Genomic DNA, 20201 nt, shown 5'->3' on the forward strand with positions numbered 1-20201 from the left:
GGCCTAATTACAAAAAAATACAACGATTAATACAATTATTTATATGTATAAATACAAAAAATTAAGTATACCAATGATTTTAACCAATCTCATGATACTTTTTACAGCCTTTCCAACGATTCTTTTTATAATTTCTGATGCATCTTCTAGCACTACTTATGACAAATATCAAATCGATTTTGTATAACGTATTACACCGTACTTAATTAGACTTATTCAAATAATAAAAGTAATTTATTATACCCCTCAAATATATGAAAAATTATAAAATTACTCTTTTTTGGAAAAAATAAGTTAGAATTATGTTATAAAACTATGACAACATCTCATAATATCTCACTATAGATATTTGTTTTATTTTGTTTTAGAAAAGAATGAATTAATTTGAATTCTTTAATAAATAAAAAATAGTAAAATTTTAGGGATTTAAATAAGGGAATTTGAAATTTTAGTTATTTAATAAATTTTCAATAGAAACATAAGCATCTCAATAACCTTCATGTTGAAGTGAATGTAAACTGCGAGGCCCATTATAGCCATGTTGTTATATTTCAGGCATCCAAAATGATGCACCAAATATGTGAACCAGTGCCATGAAAATCTGTAAATTTTCTCATAATTATGTGTTGTTTGTATATATATTCTTCAAAATTTTCCCTCAATTATTAAAAAAAGAAAAAGGGGAGGAAGATGTGAGCCGTTCATGGTTTCGCTCACTCTGTCTAAACTCAGAACCACATCGACCTAAATTTCGTCTCTATAAATAAAACTGGACGCGCCCCTTTCCCCTTCTACAGCCATCTTATTTATTTAAAATCTCTCGTCACTGCTTTTTTTGGTTTATCCTCCCAGGAATCCATGTTCCATTCGAAAAAACCCTCACACTCCTCAAAACCCTAACCCGCCTAAATCATACCAAATCGCCGTTTATCTCTCTTAATTGAACATGGCCGTGCCTTCTAGAGACCAAGCACTCTCGCTTCTCGCCGCGGCGAACAACCATGGTGATTTGGCCGTTAAGCTTTCTTCGTTAAAGCAGGTCAGAGGTATTTTGTCGTCTGCTGACCCGTCTTTTGCGGCTGAGCTCTTCCCTTACTTGGTCGAGCTTCATTCTTCTCCTGAAACTCTTGTTCGAAAGTCTCTTATCGAGTGAGTTCACAAAACCTTTCTTCGTATTATTATTACCGTTTCTGACCTTATATTTGTTTGGAAGTCTGGCTATATTGTTCCTTCCAAGTTGTAATTGTTTAGTTAGTGAGGCATTTGAGAATATCTTTGTGAGATTTATTCTTCCGTTTTGCTAGGGGTTTGTCTCTTCAGCCATGTTTTTTGAATCAGTGAAAAATTTACGAGAGTTATTTGCTGATGACATTTAAGACTTAATTGTTTGCATTACTTTCAGTTGTACAGTTTGCTTCTCACCCATGTAATGGAATTACTTTCTGTATTCTGGCTGATTATACTCTGTAATTCATATGTGCGCCAGGATATGCATGGGGATATTCATGTCTCTCTTGGCACTGTCTTATTTGCCTTTTATATGTGTCAGGTGTTTATGCCTTTGTCTAACAACTCAATGCCCTTTGCTTTACTTTATTTATGGTTTTCAGGACAATTGAGGATGTTGGGTTGAAAGCAATGGAGCATTCTTATATTCTTATGCCTGTTATATTAGCGTTTTTGAAGGATAGTGACCCTAGTGTTGCAAAACAATCTATTGTTACTGGCACGAATTTCTTTTGTCACTTTCTAGAGGATATAGCATTACAGGTTTCTCTCTTTCGCAACACTTTTTATCATCTTCAATTTCTTTTGTGTTGTAGAAAAAAAATAGTTTATAATATTTTTGAATAATGCATCTTGTAGCTATTAAAGTTTTCCGTTCTTTAAGATTTGTGGTGATTGAAGTTTGTGGAATTTGGGGTGTATTTCCAAACAACTTGATTTAGAAAGTATTTTGTTGATTGTCATGGACTGTTTTTGGTTTCGTTCAGTAGTTTTATGAGTAAAATGTTATTTAATATTACGTGCATGTCTCATCTATGATCATTTTTTCTATGGATCTGTGTGTGTGTGTGTGCGCACATGGAAAAGAACACTTTTATGGAGTTTCCAGTGCTTTTTTGATATATTACAATATATGTGTTACCAAGGGGAGGATGGATCAAACACCAGTGGATGGGAAGGGAAAGCAGACAGTGTTGCTTTATTTGAAAAATTCTCACAAATTATGGTTGAATATCTCTACCTCAAAGTCATGTTCTGATTTATTCTCATAGCAAGTGTATAATTTTAATGCTTATTTTGAAAAATAGTTTCATTGGCCTCGTAAAGTAGAGCGGTGGCTTGAAGAACTTTGGACGTGGATGGTTAGGTTTAAGGATGCTATCTTTTCAATTGCATTGGAGGTATGAACAATCTTTTTTGGTTTGCTGTTAAAGACCTACCCATTCCCTTATTAAAGCTGTGACAATGCATACTCTCAAACTGACGCTTCATTGTGCATTGCTTCTGAAGTTTAGTGCATCGAATGCTTGTGTTTGTTTGGGAGGAAAAACTTTTTGAGTTTCTGTCTTCCTTCTAGTTTTATTGCATTTTCTTGCTAGCTTACCTGAAATCTGGATCACAAATAAGTATCAGGCTTTTGTGCTCTATTTAAAGTATTCACATTGTTTAATAACAATGTTTTTCATGCTAAATACGCTTTAGCTTCCATTTGAGGTAACCGTCTTTAGGAAGTTTTCTAAATATATGTCATCTTTTCTGTTTGTTATCAATCAAAGACACTGTTTGAGGGTTTAGCAATTGCATTACCATTGCTTTTGTTTCTTTTTGTTTTTAACCGTTTCCTAAATTACTGCTTGTTAATTCTGATATGCATGTAATCATATTGATAATTTATGTAGTTTGAGATTTCTTTCATACTGTTTATCTTACACATTGGCCTAACTTTATTCTCTTTTTAACTATATAATTTAGCCTGGATTCGTTGGGACAAAGTTGCTGGCACTGAAGTTTTTGGAAATATATGTTCTGCTTTTTACCTCTGATGCAAATGATTCTGAAAAGTTTACCACTGAAGGTACTGCTTTCTGAGTTTTGAGGGCTTAAAGTAATTATATATATACTTAAGATGTTGGAAAGCTCCTGTGGCCTTTTTTGGATCTTTTTGAAAACCAATTTTTCTTGAAATTTTAATCTCTAGATTTTTTTTGGCTTTTAGCTGCAACAGGTGGTAAACAGGCTTTCAATATATCGCGGCTGGAGGGTGGACACCCGTTTTTAGATCCTGTTGCACTTATGTCAGAAGCAAATAGGATGCTAGCCACTCTATTGGATTTATTGCAATCAGCTAGTAATCTCCCTGGTCCAGTGACAATAGCTGTTGTCAATTGGTGAGTTTATACTTACCAGTCACCAAATTATGCTCATCTATGATTTCTTGTGCTTGGCAATTTTTTTGTACCTTCGCCTAATTCTCTTGGCAAAATCCTCACCCAGTAACTCCATTTTGTACCTTCCTTTAGTTCTTTATATTTCAATCCGCACTGAATCTATGGTCAATCATATATGTCATTAATAGAAATGAATTGTAGCTTTGGGCTTTTCCTCTTTTCTTTCATTTGTACCCATATTGCTGTGGCTCAGTATTTTATCTTCTAACGGGCTAAACTTTTTAGTTGAAAAACAATATTCTGTTTTAGCTGCTCTCTTCTCTCTCTCTCTGGTTTTGCTGTCCAATTTTTAAGCTTTACTTGTACTTCAAATTCTTACTTTACTTCATCATAGGATTAACTCAGTGAGATTTTAGCCTCTGTTTAGTTGGAGTCCACTTTTTTTCCTGGAGTTATCATGCCGTTGGCTGAATCTGAAACCATGGCTCTTGCAGGGTAAAATAGGGCTGCATGATTAGTGTTATTGACCTTGTATAGGGGAATATTGTATTATGAAATATAAATTTTTTTTGGTAGTGGTCATATTAGTGTGGTTGTTTCTTTTTATCTACTTGGCTGAAATTTATAAATTTACTCTCACTTTGCTGTCATTCTTTCTCAGATATATTTTGTTCTTGCTTTTATTTTCTTTTTCATTTTTTTATCTTTGTGAATTTCTCAGTTATAGGGATATCCTAGGGGCATATCTTGAATACCATATGTGTAATTAGTTTGTGGCAGTTTCTGCTATATTTAATACATTTTACTATAAGAGAAAAGTTCTGTGCAGAATATTTTTAGATGTCAGAATAGTTATTCTCTTAAAAAAGTTGATATTGAATAAGGCATCAACCAAGTTTGTGGTAGTTTAAAGTGCTGATTTTGATCTTTGACTTTATTTTTGATGCAAGAAGTTGATACCTTTCCCTTGACAGAGGAAGATACTGCCAGTCATCCGCAATAGTTTGCTTGCTTTAGTCGATAGATACTGTTGGATTTCTTTCTGTTTGATGACGTTACCATTTATTTTAATGTTCTCTTTACTTTAAATGCTTTCTTGAGAGCTGTATATTGACTCCTATATGTATAATTATGTATCCAGATATGTGTGCCTACATGTGGGTCTATTACATGTTTAAAGTATTGACTCGTTATTTTATGGTTCATTTTAGTTAGTTATTTGCATGGACCAGTGCATATAATAGTTTAATGAGGTCACTCTGGGTGGCTCCTATACTGCATATGCATTAGTATATCTGCTATATTACCAATTATGATAATATCTTTGAAGAATTCATCTGAGATAATTGTATATAAAGTCCTTTTTCCTTCTTAGTAATATGGTTAAGATATCACTTTCAGCAGTTTCGCTTGATTGTCTTTCATTTTCTGTATATTTTTGGGGTCTTGGATGGTTCTCGGTTGGATTTGAGATTCATCCTCATATGAAGGTAATTGATCAATAGCAATTCTAGTGTTCTACATTGAAGCATGAATATTTTATTGAAATTAGTGTCATGCAGTTGTGATCCTTTTTTCACTAATCATCGTATACTTTATTCCAATTACTGGTGGACTTCAAGTCTTGTTATGCATAAAGGGAGTAAACTGCATTTTCCCCACAGTTTTAATATCTTTTAAAATTTTGGAGGGAGACTTGGAACAGGTTGTAGGACAAGTTCAACTGCCTTTTTTGTGATATCAAAGCAGCATGCTGATCAGCTCTCTTTGAGGAGTTAAATGGCATTGGAAACTGCTGCATTGGTGCTTCAGATTTTGGGACTTACAGGGCTAGACAATGTTCACTTTTTTGGGTACTAAGGAGCGGCATTGTCCATTGTATGCATGGTTAAGCGATGAATAAATTGTTCAACTCATCTACTGAGAGAAACTTCGCAGTCCAGCAATGCAGTTTATTTTTTGTAAACTGTTAGACCATTTACTATACTTTTGTTTGAGTTTCTGCTGTGTGTGTACAGCTACTGATGTGTGACTATTTAAAATGTATTAATCATTTTATAACAGTTGATGCACACTAAATACCTTTAATAATTAAAAGTTCTTTTTGACTTGGGATGCTCCTGATATTTTTGCTCTTCAGTTATTGTGGTTCTCGATTTTCCATCACATGTTTTTGTGACACTGCATTTCTTTTATCGGACTGTATCTGTTTATACTTTGACTTCACTATAAACAGTAAGCCAGCTTATATTATTGAGATACTTACAACCTGATAGATTAAATAGATGATGTCTTTGTTCTGTTACTTCTCACTTGGTAGGTGGTCAGTTGGACCCTTATGTAATAATATTGTGTAACACAGGTGTCTATTCAGCCCAGAATAAGAAACAAAACACCATCTCTAGCCAGCAGTAAGTTGATGAGGAAGCCATTAACCATATATAATGAGGCACAATGATATGTGCAGAATGTATGGAATTAAAATAACATTTTAAATTACTTGCTTGATCAAACCATTGAAAGTCACCACAATGAGTATATTTTCCTTAAGGGCATTTCAGACTAATTTAAACTGGATTGTAGAAGTTGTCAGTTGTTCAATACCCTTATCAGTCATGAATTGTAACAGTCCGTTACTCTGCTGTAAGTGTAGGACTACTACTTAAGGGACAATGAATGAATTAGTTCTTATGTATATATATATATATATTTTAGTATGGCTAATTTTCCATCAATCTCAACTAACTTTATCCAATAGTTGATCTAGAAATATTATTATTATTATTATTATTATTATTATCTTCTTATCTGTTGCAGTCCTGCTCTTTTCTAGCAATGTGCAGCTAAGACAAGCTTCTTGTCAGTGAAAGCTGTGGTTTGTTCTGTTGTAATGTAGCTGAAGCTACTGATGCATGTTTTGTATCATATATTAAAGCAACAAGTGACTTGGGAACTTTAAATGCTGCAAAGTCTGATGCACAAAATTTGCATTTGAATGACATTTAAAATTGACTTATTTACTCAAAAGTTTTTGTTCAGATGCATGTGTTACTATCTTATTTGATTTGAAACTGTTGACCTATTGTTTCTATAGATGGTGATGTCAATATTCTTGTTGTAGTATTTTGAGCTTCTGGTTTTTCAGATTTATTTTATTTTTTTGGTTGTGCATATTAAGGTGGTTAGCATATGCTAATGAAAAATATGCGGAATGTGTCTGTGTTACTTTACCAAATCACCCTATTGTTGTGATAATCTAGACTCTACATTGTCTATGTTGTGATTAAGTATCTACTTGAGGAGATTGGATATATGGTTGGAAATGTTGATGCCATGTAGAAATGTTGATAGAAATGGTTGAGGAGAGGGAGAATAAATTTAATTGTAACTTTGTAGAGTTAACTTTATTTTAATGTAGATTTACTATAATTTGTAAAGCCAGTGCTTTAGTTTTTAATGGTGTTTGTAAGAACTATCATTAAGAGTATGGTCAAGTTGTCAGGAAAACATTTTCAGCATAGATAAGTTTTAATTGTGGGTCACGTAAAAGAAGCAATATCATGTTCAGGTTGCCATTTATATTACTCACACCGGTCTTTTTTGTATTTCCCTTTTACTGTGAAAGAAAGTGCAGGTTCGTAAGAAAATTATGGTCCTTATATTTAGATGCGTTGTCCCTAGAAATTCTTACTTATTTTGTTAGGATTAAGGTTAATTAAAGCATGGTGGTGGGTCATGCTGATAAAGAGTTTAGTGATTTTATGGTTGTGAACATTTGCTGTAGGTGGCTAGTCTTTTCATTACTTAGATTAGCGTATTTATAAAATACGGCGAACTATTTCAAGATATTTTATATCTCTATAGGTTTCCTTTGCAGAGGTGGGTTTAAAGAAGAAGCACGTTTTAGACATGGTGGCATGGATTATTATCTGTCTGCACCTATGTATTATGTCTTATTTGTTTATCTGAGTAGATCATGTAGAACTTTTATGCATTGAGCAGTTTCTTGACTCATCAGAATTTGTATTGTATGTGGATATTCTTGTTGATGAACAGAAAATATATTTAAAAGGACTTTGAATATCTGCATAGCTCATACAATGTACTTAAATTTGAATTTGAAAATTTTGTATTGTTGTGGAATGACTAAAAATGATCATTTAGACGTGGTAGACATGACATTTATTATGAGGATGAGACGTTGTGCAAGTTGGTGTATAAACCTCAGAGGTGGTGGGGTGTAAAACAACCGGTTAGATGAGGTGTTTGTAGTGGTAATGAATGGGTTTGGAGTTACAACATGCTGGAAATTTGTGTTGCATTATTATTTGTTGTATTGTATGCATTCTGTGATATATGTGTGGTTGTTCTCTATATTGTTGTAGCTCACTAGGGGTGCACTTTGGGCCTTTTAACTGTGTTCTGTGTATTTCTGTCATAAGTGTTCATTTTGATTGCATACTTCTTCTGTCTAGAATGGGTAATTAACTCCAAGTTGTTTGTTCTCATACCTTGCATTTTACTTTTTGTATATTATTTGATGAAGTTATTTTCTCCTTGTGTGGGACAGTGAGAGTTTGTTGCTTTGCTGTTCTTGCTTTTGACCTTTGTATTTTTGGTTGAGAAATTTATCTTTCCAGGGAAAAAAAAATGATGCTTTAAGTTTTCTGTGAAGATTTGTGATGTCAGTCATAAACAGATATCATTAAGGTGTCCACATACTTGTCTGTTCTGGTAACACAACTCTTTTTTCAGGTTGGAAGTAGATTATAGACTCTATGAACTTAGATACTATTGTTGGCTGGTTGGTTTAGTTCATGTGCAAGTGCTGGTTCATCTTAGGAGTTGTATTATATCTTAAATACTATGGTTGGGGCCTTTATCTATTAGGTTAAATTTTTATGTTTATTGGTTGCTTGAATATATTTAATGTCTGAAACTTTTGTTTCTCACCTCATAAAATCCCATCATTTGCAAGGTGCTTGGTGACTTAATATTTGGTGAATACATGTGGACTTAAATTTCAAGCTTGAATATCAAATTATGTTTTCCCTTTTTTGTGTCTTAATCTTGTGCTGTCATTTTGCTCACGACTTTGGTTGTTTTACGTGATGTTTTAATCTTGTGCTGAAATTCCAGCATTTGCAAGATGCTTGGTGACTTAATATTTGGTGAATACATGTGGACTTATTTAAACCCTATAGCTTAAATTTCAAGCTTGAATATCTAACTATGTTTTCCCCTTATTTATGTCTTAATCTTGTGCTGTCATTTTACTCATGACTTTGGTTGTTTTATGTGAACTTTTAAATTCTTTGTTCTTCCTATCATAACTACCAATTTTTTGTTTAATATCATCTAACAATGTATTTAATTTTTTGTAGTCTTGCAGCTATAGCAAGGAAGAGGCCGCTCCAGTATGATGCTATTCTTTCTGCACTGTTTGATTTTAATCCGAACCTTGAGACACTGAAGGGATGTCATGGTGCCAGTATTCATTACTCCTTAAGGACTGCCTTTTTGGGGTTTCTTAGGTGTACTCACCCAGTCATCATGGAGGTAAAGTTGTCATTGTGGTGAACCCTTTGTTTAACAAATGTTTTGTTATTTATGCTTCTTTTATTTTTTTTTTGTAGTTGGAAGTTATATTTTTTCAAAAAATTTGTGAAAGAACAATTTTTGGGAAATCATGATTCTTTTAGCTGTAATTTTACTATATTACAAAAAATAAGAGTTCTGTTCAACGAGATATAGAATTTTCACCTGTTAGGTTATATTGGCTTTGAACGAAAATTTGGATTTTTCTCTGTGGGCAGTGGATTTCCATTACCAAACTTGCTGAAATTATGAATTTCAAGTCTGTATGGTAACAGGAGAACATTAATGTTGCATCTCACCCATAATCGGCTTTAGCTTTTATGCTTGCAATTTCTCTTGATTGAAAGAATTCCCCGAAGGTCAAATGGTAATGAAAGGTTACATGACTAGGGCTCCATATGGAGAATTTATGACTAAACAAACATAGAAAGGAAACTCAACCCATCAGTCCATTCATATTTGAACACTAACTAAAAAATCTCTTTAGGTGTTCGCCCAGTCTTGATTGACAGCCTTTGTTTTGTTTCCAGTCCAGAGACAGATTGCTTAGAGTTCTAAGAGCAATGAATGCTGGGGAAGCTGCGGATCAAGTTGTTAGACAAGTTGATAAAATGATAAAAAATTCTGAGCGTGGTTCACGTGAAACTCGGTTGGGCAGGGTAATTAACTTGTTATGTTTATGTATATGTTGATCATAAGTTTCTCTAATATTAGAATCTAGTCACCTATTTTTTAGCAAATTTGCATTTCCTCAATTTAATGTTTTCTTTGATTATCAGGATGATCAATCATCATCCCAGCTGCCTGTTTCAGGGGATCTGTCAAGAAAAAGGCCTATGCCTTCAGATAGTGAAGAGATTAATAATGGTCCTGAGGCACCTTCTAAGTATAGCCGTTATGGTCCTAACACCCAATCTGCTTTCTCAATTCAAATAAATGGTCCTGGACAGGATTCAGTTCCTGTTAATGGTGTGTCCTCTAATCTTCCTCTTTTGGATAGTGATTTGACTCCTGTGGAACAAATGATTGCGATGATTGGTGCCTTGCTTGCTGAAGGAGAGAGGGGTGCTGAATCTCTTGAGATACTTATTTCAAATGTTCATCCTGATCTGTTGGCTGATATTGTTATAACTAATATGAGGCACCTACCTAAGACCCCCCCACCTTTGACAAGGCTTGGGAACTCACCAGTAGCTCAGCAGATAAGCTCTTTAAGTAGTTCTGCCCAGGTTGCAGCACTTTCCACACAAATAAATGCCATGCCATCTCCAGTTCTCACTACACAATTACAAGTACCTCTTTCTTCAGCTTCATCTTTGTCTGATACAACCGCCATCAACATTCCTGCCGCAGATTCTAAACGTGATCCGAGAAGGGTTACTACTTTTCTGTTTTACTTATTTTAACTTATACAGTTCACAGTTTATTAGAGATTTGGGATTAAATTCCTTCATATTTAAAATATGTTCCTGGTGGCTTATTCAGGATCCCCGGCGCTTGGATCCCCGGCGTGTCGCAACACTTGCTGGAGTTCCGTCCATACCTGTTGCAGATGATGCTGGTCCTGTGCAATCTGAATTTGATGGTTCTGCTTCTGTAAGTAGGCCTCCTTCACTAGCTGTTATGGCAACTGCTGAAAATCCTTTGACACCTGCAATGACTAGCGCCAAAAGTGATGATAAGAATCTAGAAAGCCCATCAGTTTCTAGAATTGATCTACCTAATCCAAAGGAGGATAGACTTGTTGGATCTGAAGAAATTGTCCATAGTTCAGAGACTTTCGCTTTGTCAGATCATGCCAGTTCTCTTCATGCAGTTGACGAAGATTCTACTGCAGTGGAGGTGTCTGATGTTGAAATGCATGGGACTGGTACTTCAGGTTTGCAAGAACCTGATCAGAGTTCTCCAGCTGTTTCTAATGCATCTGCATCTGAGGAGACCTGTCAAGATTTACCTCCGCCGCCATTATATTTTGAGCTGACTGAAGAACAGCAAAGCAGTGTAAGAAAATTAGCTATTGAACAGATAATTGAATCTTACAAACGTCTTATGGAGACGGGGTGTAGTGAGACATGCAAGGGGTTGCTTGCTCAATTGATCACCCAGGTGAGAAATATGATCAGTCACCTCTTTCTGGATGTTGAGTTATAATCTTCTTGGAGCGTTTTCCTTGCTTTGCTGACAAAATTAAATCGTGAGGCTGTTCTTCCAAAATTATTTATATAATGTTTGAGCGGCATATACCATTGTTTATTGCTTTCTTCCTGCAACTGCTTATGAAATAAGCATTTTACAAAATAATATTATATATAATTTTTTTCTTTTCAGATTGATGCAGATGATGAGATAGTTGTGATGCTGCAAAAACATGTAGTAGTAAATTACCAACAGCAAAAGGTATTTTCTTTCTGAGTTGTGACAATCTTTAACCCTATATAAAATCAGCATGCAATCTAATGGTTCAAACTTGATTCGCTGAAATCCAAAAAGTTTGAAAACTGCACAGGGTGTTTAGCTTGCTTCCTATATTTGAGTCCTTTTAGTAGCTGCTACAATTCTGTCATGGTGCTCTGAATGAAATATTGAAATGTCATAGCTTTCCTTTCTCTTTATTTGAATCCATTGTGTTTGTTGCATGGTTTTTAAGAAGACCATTGCTCTTCTAAACTCTTTTTTTTCTGTTAGATTACTATCTCTATGGCCTTTGTTAGCTATTTCTCAAATATAATATGAGCTGATGGAGTTGATGAAGGTGGAGTGGATATCCTGAACATATACACTGGGCTGGACTTTGTTGATTTGTTTTTTCATTGGCTTGTTTGTGATATTCTAATATTTCAGTTCTCAAATGGTTCTTTGTTTTTTTTTCTTTATTCTATGTCAGGGGCATGAGCTTGTACAGCATGTTCTTTACCATCTGTATTCTCTTATGATCTTGGGTTCAAGTGAAAGTTCTTCGAATGCTGCTGTTGTGTATGAGAAATTCCTCTTGGCAGTGGTAGGCACAGATTCAGCCAACTCATCCTTATTTATTTATTTTTTTGCTTGGGAATTAGAATTATTGACTAATTCAATGTACTGATATAGGCCAAATCTTTGCTTGATGCTTTCCCGGCTTCGGACAAGTCTTTTAGTAGGCTTCTTGGTGAAGTTCCATTTCTACCTGACTCTGGCTTAGATTTGTTGGATAATCTCTGTTCTTCCGATGTTTTTGATCTCCATGGAAAAGAGGTCCGTGATGGTGAGCGTGTCACACAGGGCCTGGGGGCCGTTTGGAGTTTGATTTTGGGGCGCCCAACTAACCGGCTTGCCTGTTTAGATATAGCTTTGAAGGTAACTTGGGCATATCATGGATTGAAATTTTTTGTTTGCATGTTTCTGAATTTTAACGCTTGTGATAGTCATGCTTAACTGTGTGGGACAATAACGTCACATGGATATTGGTGAAGCAGTAGGTGTGTGTGTGTGTGTAAATCAAACCATTTATTTGTTGAGGGCTTGAATGTTATTGTTTGGCCTTATCAGTTTAAACTTTTGGTTAGGTGGTTACTTGATACAGTTGAGCATTAATAGCATAGATGTACTTTCGCTTATGTGTTGTTCACTTATGGCAGTGTGCTGTTCATTCACAAGATGAAATTCGAGCAAAAGCTATTAGGCTGGTATGCAAACCTACTGCTCATTAACATCTTGGACCATGGAAAAAGAAGAATCTAATCACCATGGACTTTATATCAGTTCTGCAGGCGTCAAGGATACTAATCATCTTTCAATTTTCTAATTTTCATGTTGACAGGTGTCAAACAAACTTTTTCAGGTAAGCTATATAACTGAAAATATTGAGCAATATGCTACAGATATGATGCTGTCTGCTCTAGATCAGTATCCTTCTGATGTACAGCATTTAAAGCCTGGGTCCATTGATCAAAGAGCTGAGAGGGAGGTACGCAATATGTTTCTATTTGTGTCATTGTTTCCCTTTCATGTGCTATTTTATACTTTCCAGAATCTAAGCTGTTCTCAATAGCTTGCCAACTATTCAAGTTCTTGTTGGCTAAGTTCATATCTGTGTCAACAACGTTCTCTGCCTTGGCATTTAGTTCATATGTGTCTGGCTGAGACTGTCGCTGTGGGCTGTGCAGTTAAGTCTACATGTTAATTAGCCATAGTGCCCACTTTCAAGGTCTGAAATGCATCTTGCTCCAGTAGATTACAGTCTTTTATGATTTAGAAACAACTGTGGCTATGTTACAAATAACACCTTTATCACACCAGCATGAGATATACAAATGCATCTACAGTTTATCCAACATTTGTCATGTCAAAAAGTAAACCTTTCAGGTCAATTGAAAGAGCATGAGGAAGAGAAAACAACTTTTGCCTTCTTACATCTTTTCCCATTTTCAGGAATTGTTTCACTTCATTTTGCATGCTGAATAATAATTTCAGGTTGGAAGTCAGGAGACATCCATTAGTGGCTCCCAAGTTTCAGATTCTAGGACCTCTGAAATGGATTCTGTGGGGGGTGCTCAACCTATTGCTCATAGTGTTTCAACTGTATCAGTTCCTGAAGCTCAACGTCTCAGTTCGTTATTTTTTGCTTTATGTACAAAGGTTAGTCTATGATTTTTCAAGTTCCAATAAAACTAATGATTTTGAAATTTCCTTTATGGTTTAGTTTCTGGAATAACTGATGCAGCTATTTTTTTCTTTCAGAAACCTAGTCTTCTTCGACTTATTTTTGATAATTATGTACGAGCTCCAAAAGCAGTAAAGCAGGTATGTTTTATTCTTGTTATGTATATCTCAATCATTATAATTGTTGATAGATGAGGTGCTAGATTTTCAACAGATGCCTTAAGTGTTACTCTGGATGGTGGATTGATGCAGTGTCTGGTTATCACATGAATTTCAATATGGGTACACACAGAAAGGGATTAGTTTTCCCTAATTTGGATTGCCTTGTAGCCATAGCAGCAGTTACATTATGATGTCTAACATGAGTTTTCCTAGGTTAAATGAGGGGTCTCTGGTTATTATTGATGGCTGTTTAATATGCTGCAACCCTTACAGTGCTTTTGTGAAATTATATAGGATTTCAGCATGAGTATTTTTCAACAGTTGGCATGGCCAAACTACTCTGATTTCCACCCACATATCACTTTTTTCCAGTTAATAATATCTGCTTTAACTGGGTTGATGTATCTCTTTGTTAATTCTTACCCCTTTGGGATTACACAGGCTTTTCATCGCCATATTCCAATTCTTGTAAGGGCCTTGGGTTCAACTTGTTCAGAATTATTGCATATAATATCTGATCCACCACAAGGAAGCGAAAATCTCTTGACTCTAGTTAGTCTCTTATTCTTGTTTTTCTGACTGTTCTTTTTTATCCTCGAACTCTTCTTTTGATGCTGATAGTAGTCTTCTCTTTTTTGGCTAGGTGCTGCAGATATTGACCCAAGAAACAACTCCTTCTTCCAGTCTAATTGCCACTGTTAAACATTTATATGAAACTAAGTTAAAGGTTCTTCACATGATCAGAGCATATGTGTCTTTACTTTGACCTATAATTTAACTTTTGTCATAACAGGCCTTATTGTTTTGCAGGATGCCACAATTCTTATTCCTATGCTTTCTTCACTTTCCAAAAATGAGGTTTGCTTCCGAAGTTTCTCTTTCCTATCAACTGTCATGACACTATGTCTTTCATGCCCCATGAAAAATTCTGCTCATATGGGTTCGGATCAAGGGCCCAATTTTATATGCAAATTATGCAACAAGTTGTGACCATTATACACTTTGAGTGGATGAGATTATATACAAATTTCATGGCTACCAAGTAATTTGTTAACTGATGCAATAAATTTAAAGATGTAAATTATAACTGTGTATTGTTTGGTCTGCATGGGTTATCTAGTAACAATTGAATGTTCTACTGTTAAGGTCCTGGATTAGCAAGATAGTGGACTGAAGTACCTTATTTAACTTCTAATTTGAAAATCCTGATGGGTGAAAGCAGATTGAAATTTTGTGAAATATGTAAAATGATTGGAGATACTTAACCCAAGAAGGATCATGAGCAATAAAGGTTTCTTAAGAGATTATGATATCCAGAATTTTTTATTTTGACCTTAGAAACCAAGATCTCAATGAATATATGCAGTAATGTTACTAAAACATAACAAAATGAAAAGGTCTTCGCTGCCTTGATAGTTTTTCTGTATTTTGGATGCTATCGTGTCTGACTATACTTGTATTTGATAAAAATTCAGCAGATGAAGAACCAAGAAAATGAAATTAGAATTAGAGAATTCAAGCCTCATCAGTCCAACATTGATTTGTAAAGTTCCACTGGTTATATTATGATTTCAATGTCAAGCCTGGCATTTGAAAAGCAGAGTTTAATGTATATTGATACATGACAATATGACTTGTTATTCAGATTGTTTAGTTATCTTCTGTGAAAATAACCCCTTAAACTCACTATCTTCCTGTTAATTGCACAAAATAGCATCACTGATTTTTTTTTTTTTTTAATAACTTACCAGTGTCAAATTTGATGATACTACTGCAGTTCTAATACTTTTATGTTACAGGTGCTACCTATTTTCCCACGCCTTGTTGACCTTCCATTAGAAAAGTTCCAGATGGCGCTTGCTCACATACTACAGGTGTGCATGAATTCTTTTGATGTGACTTCATAATTTGCTGTTTGGGTTCTCTTGGAATTGTTAAGACATTCGGAAACCCTCTTTTTTTTGGCTACTTATTATAAGTTGTTTTCATATTGCTTTGTTATGTAATCCTTATAAAAAAGTAAAGCCACTCTCGTTGATTTTCTTATAGGAGGCAAGTATTGATTGATTTAAGTCAGATTCAAATTGAGCTTAAAGTTTTTAGATATAAAGTAGTGTCTTGACTTCATCAGAAGCATGGATGCTTAGTTATCTTATGTTTATACGTTCTGAACAAGCTGCTTGCTCTGATCTGTCATGCCATAGTGGCTGTGAAAATTTAGTTATATTGCTAAAGCTAGAGTTCCAAAGCTAATTTTACGCACTTTGTATTTCTCTTTTGCTTTCTAAATTCTAACAGTGAACTTGCTTTAGTTCATTTTTGGTGGTCTTGTAGTTTTATCTTTGCGCAGAATAATTTATTTAAATGCTATAAAAAATTGATGTGAATGTTATAATCTTTTGACATATCATTTTGCCTTCCCCGTTGACTTGGAATCATAAAGATTATTACGAGGTCATAATTGTTATTGGCATGTTTTATATTGCTATATAGTACAAATGCTATTCCGCCTGTTTCTATTCTCTTGGTATCGACAATTGCTGAGAATTCATAATTGTTTATGACAGGGTTCAGCTCATACTGGCCCAGCTTTAACTCCAGTAGAAGTGTTGGTTGCAATACATGAAATTGTTCCTGAGAGAGATGGTCTTGCACTGAAAAAGGCATGTCTTTTGTCATTCTGAACTTAAATAGTCTCGGAATTTTTCGCTTTGGTTGACCATGATTGTGTATTATAAACTGCACATTCAGATCAAACTTATTATTCCCATCGCCCTCTTGGTCCACTAACTGTTTTATCTCGTTTATATGATGTGCTGAGGCCCAGAAAACTTGTCCTAATTTGTATATAAAGTAAATAATCAAACTGGAATGCTGTTTCACTAGGTTGGGCCTGGTAGAGTAATTAGTAGAATTCTGGGGTTGCCCAAATTAGAACCAACCTGTTTCAGCTATGGTTGGTCAGCCCAAGCTAAGGCTGGATTGGTGTTACTTTAGATTGTTTGAGTTTTGATTGAATAATGTCATTATGTTTGCTATGTTTAATTAAAACACTGAAGTGTGTACTTTTGGATCTTGCAATAGTACACTCAATAATTTACTTTATTTAGTTAATTGGATTTGATACACGCGTCCTTCGTCATTCATTTGTGTCTAGAAATATTTACTCATTCATCTGTATGAGGCCCAGTTGTGTTTGGATCAGAAGGGGCCTGCTTGTCTAAGCATCGAATTTATTCTAGCATACTAGCTATATATTCTTTGGTTGACTGGGTTTGGTTATAACCTATATGAGCCTTCCAAATTTGCAATGATGATCTATGTTTTCTGCTATTGATATCCAAAACTTTGGACTGTGGAATTTAATTATTACTTGAGCTTAGCTAGAAATTCTTTGGACTGTAAAGTTTAATAAGCCTTCAAGATTGTTGATGATACATTGTCTGTTGAGTTGCATAATGCAAGGTTTTTTTTTTTTTTTCCCCACATTAGATGGTCGTTATGCCATGCCTAGACGATAGTTATGGACTTATTAGCTGTTGTGCTCATAATTTTTATGTGTCGACTGTGAATTTGATTCCTACTAAGAATCCATTTTATGTTTTCAGATAACAGATGCTTGCTCAGCCTGTTTTGAGCAGCGCACAGTTTTCACTCAGCAGGTTTTGGCAAAGGCCTTGAACCACATGGTATGTATTATCATCCACAATCTGTGAACACTTGCATCTAACGATATGTATGAAGTTATTTATTTATTTTTTTTGTTTCTATTTCAGGTTGATCAAACTCCTTTGCCACTACTCTTCATGAGAACAGTAATTCAGGCAATTGACGCTTTTCCTACTCTGGTAAACTCAAATTTCTCTTTCTGCTGCTTCTTGTCTCTTGTTAAAAATTATAAAGATGTTGGACCTTTTAAATTGTTAACATATTATTGACAGTTTATAATACTCTCCTCTGATCTGCCATAGGGTAATGGTGAATTCTTCTGTTTACAATGCTGAAAAAAGATAATCAAATCCTTGATAACTTCTCCAGTGGAAGAAGTGATTGTCTTGTTATTATAGCATTACACAGATGATGACGGAATTATGCATAAAATAAAATACACTACAAAAGTTATGGTCCTCTGAAAAAATATAATAGATCTGCATTGAAAATCAAATATCAGTTTATATGTTTCATTCTCATATCAGGAGACAGTGTTCCCTACCTATCAGTTGACAGAATACCCTTTTAGGTCTGCTAAAGTCTGACTCAAGTATTTTGTTATTTGTTGAAAGAATAAAGAAATTGAGTTATTTATATCTTAGCTTTACAGTGATATTCTGGTAAGTTGATTCTTTTCTTTCTTTTTGCTGGGTGTTGTTTGGGCCTTCACATAATCAGTAGCCCAAAAGCATAGCCCATGATGAGGGGTTACTTTTGCATTGGGCTCATCAGTCATTTCCAGTTAAAATCTTACAAGCAAATTTATGTCATTTTGTGAGTGGTATTATTTATTAGTATGAATTGTATTATAAAATGATATGGAGGATGATAAAAAAATTATCTATTTTGATGCTTGCTGTATTCAGGTTGATTTTGTTATGGAAATTCTATCCAAACTTGTGAGTAAACAGGTATGCTTGTTTGTCTCTTCTGTAATTTTAAAATGAGTTATGCTGGGTCTAATTAGGTTTGGAGCTGATAGTTTGTTTTCCTTTTTATATACAGGTCTGGAGAATGCCAAAGTTGTGGGTTGGGTTCTTGAAATGCATGTCTCAAACACGACCACATTCTTTTCCCGTATTGCTACAGGTAGTATATTGTCTTTAAGTGTAGAAAATTGCCTATATTTTCTTGATGCATTGAGTTTATAGCCTTCTCTCAATTCGTTTATTTCAGTTACCACCTCCACAACTTGAGAGTGCTCTGAATAAATACGCCAACCTCAGAGGTCCCCTAGCCGCATATGCTGGCCGACCAAGTGTGAAAACTTCAATACCAAGGTACAGGTTTCCTGGATTTGATAAATTTGAAAAATCTTCCAACCCTGCTTTTTGCTATATTCTAGAATATTTTACGTTCAATATATCAGACTTTGTGGATTTAATAAGCTTCCTTTTATAAATGTTGCATTATGTATTGATTCAATGATTGCAACATTGAACTACTGATTCTTTAGATATGCCGGTTGGATGAAGAGGATGATAAGATTTTTCCTTTGTATGTGTAACAAGAATAACTTAAACTGTCGTATCTGTAACATCCCGCACCAACATTTTGGCTTCTTGTAAATTCTCAGTCGCAGAGCTGTAACTGATTTGATGTTCTGGTTAACCTCTTGTATTTACATTTTGGCAGATCAACACTTGCAGTTCTTGGTCTTGTAAATGAACCGCATTTGCAGCAGGCAAATGTGCCATCTTTGCAGTCCTCGGATACAGGTTCTTCTGTACATGGAACAACTTTAACGTAACAAATTCAACCTTTCCTTGAAGTGACCTCTGTGCCTCAAGGTAATTACGGACGATCATTCCTTCTGCTCGAGTTAGCATCTCATATAGCCACTGAAGCCGATCACTTCAATGTTTGTTTTACGGCATCTGTGAAAACCCATGTCGGCATGAGGAAAATGCTCATCTGAATGTAACATAGCTGTAAATTTATTTGTTCGTTTCTGTCAAAATTTTTATTCTTTGAATTTTGAGATTCACTTTGCATACCTGGGGGGGCATATTCAACTAAATTTGTTGAGATGGTGGCCTGCTGAAAATTCATGGCAGAAGCAACCAAAGGGCCCCTATATTTTGATTAAGGGGCTTATCTTATTTGAAGGGGATAGATTTGTTGTCTTTGGTAAGGTGATAAAGGAAAGCACAGATTTGTAATGACCCCTCCAGCTGCAGGGGTGATAGTATGGTTAAAAGGATGATCTTTCAGGTACTCATACTCGGTGTGAGCTTTGAGTTTCATAATCCTGCCTTTCTGCTAACTTGTTCCTCGATTATGGGGAAATATTTTTTTTTTTTCTCTTGCTTATATTTTAGATCAAATTGCGATGACAAGAATATAAAAAATGGTATGCATGTAGAATCCAAGTAATGAAATACCAAAAATAATGGAGCATATACCACTTAATTAATAAAACATAGCTGAAATGGTTCACTACTTTTATTTTATTTATAGCTGGGATGGTGAATGATGTATAAAGATGGTTCAACGGTATGTGTATGTGTATATATATGTTTGGGTAACCAGGAAATCTTGTTCAGAATATTTAGATGAATAAATTTCGGATATAATGATTAGATTTGTAATCACTATATATTAGATTTTAATGTTATAAATTCTTTTGTGATGTGTATAAATAATGTACATAAAGTTATATGTAAATAATAATTTATTTTATCTTTAATTTAAAAT

At 34.7% G+C, this 20201-nt stretch overlaps 1 protein-coding gene across 3 annotated transcripts; it reads left to right on the forward strand.

The window, feature by feature from the left end:
* The first annotated feature begins 525 nt into the window (after positions 1 to 525).
* On the forward strand, positions 526 to 19795 carry LOC123202658 (symplekin). 3 transcript variants are annotated; one of them, XM_044618653.1, is made up of 27 exons: positions 526 to 1149; positions 1611 to 1770; positions 2316 to 2408; positions 2980 to 3082; positions 3233 to 3395; positions 8780 to 8954; positions 9524 to 9652; positions 9773 to 10369; positions 10479 to 11099; positions 11322 to 11390; positions 11878 to 11991; positions 12081 to 12326; positions 12608 to 12655; positions 12790 to 12936; positions 13443 to 13607; positions 13710 to 13772; positions 14235 to 14345; positions 14437 to 14520; positions 14604 to 14651; positions 15593 to 15667; positions 16361 to 16456; positions 17402 to 17482; positions 17570 to 17641; positions 18371 to 18415; positions 18510 to 18593; positions 18681 to 18784; positions 19140 to 19795. In XM_044618653.1, the coding sequence occupies exons 1-27, from the start codon at positions 947 to 949 to the stop codon at positions 19252 to 19254; spliced, it is 4011 nt and encodes a 1336-aa protein (XP_044474588.1). In that variant the 5' UTR covers positions 526 to 946; the 3' UTR covers positions 19255 to 19795. The 3 variants fall into 3 exon arrangements, with proteins under 3 accessions (XP_044474588.1, XP_044474587.1, XP_044474589.1); XM_044618652.1 differs by having other exon boundaries at positions 528 to 1149; positions 3224 to 3395; XM_044618654.1 differs by lacking the exons at positions 526 to 1149; positions 1611 to 1770 and adding an exon at positions 2154 to 2233 and having other exon boundaries at positions 3224 to 3395.
* Positions 19796 to 20201: the final 406 nt, after the last annotated feature.

The sequence above is a fragment of the Mangifera indica genome, chromosome 19 (assembly GCF_011075055.1).
Source record: "Mangifera indica cultivar Alphonso chromosome 19, CATAS_Mindica_2.1, whole genome shotgun sequence".
Lineage (NCBI taxonomy): Eukaryota > Viridiplantae > Streptophyta > Magnoliopsida > Sapindales > Anacardiaceae > Mangifera > Mangifera indica.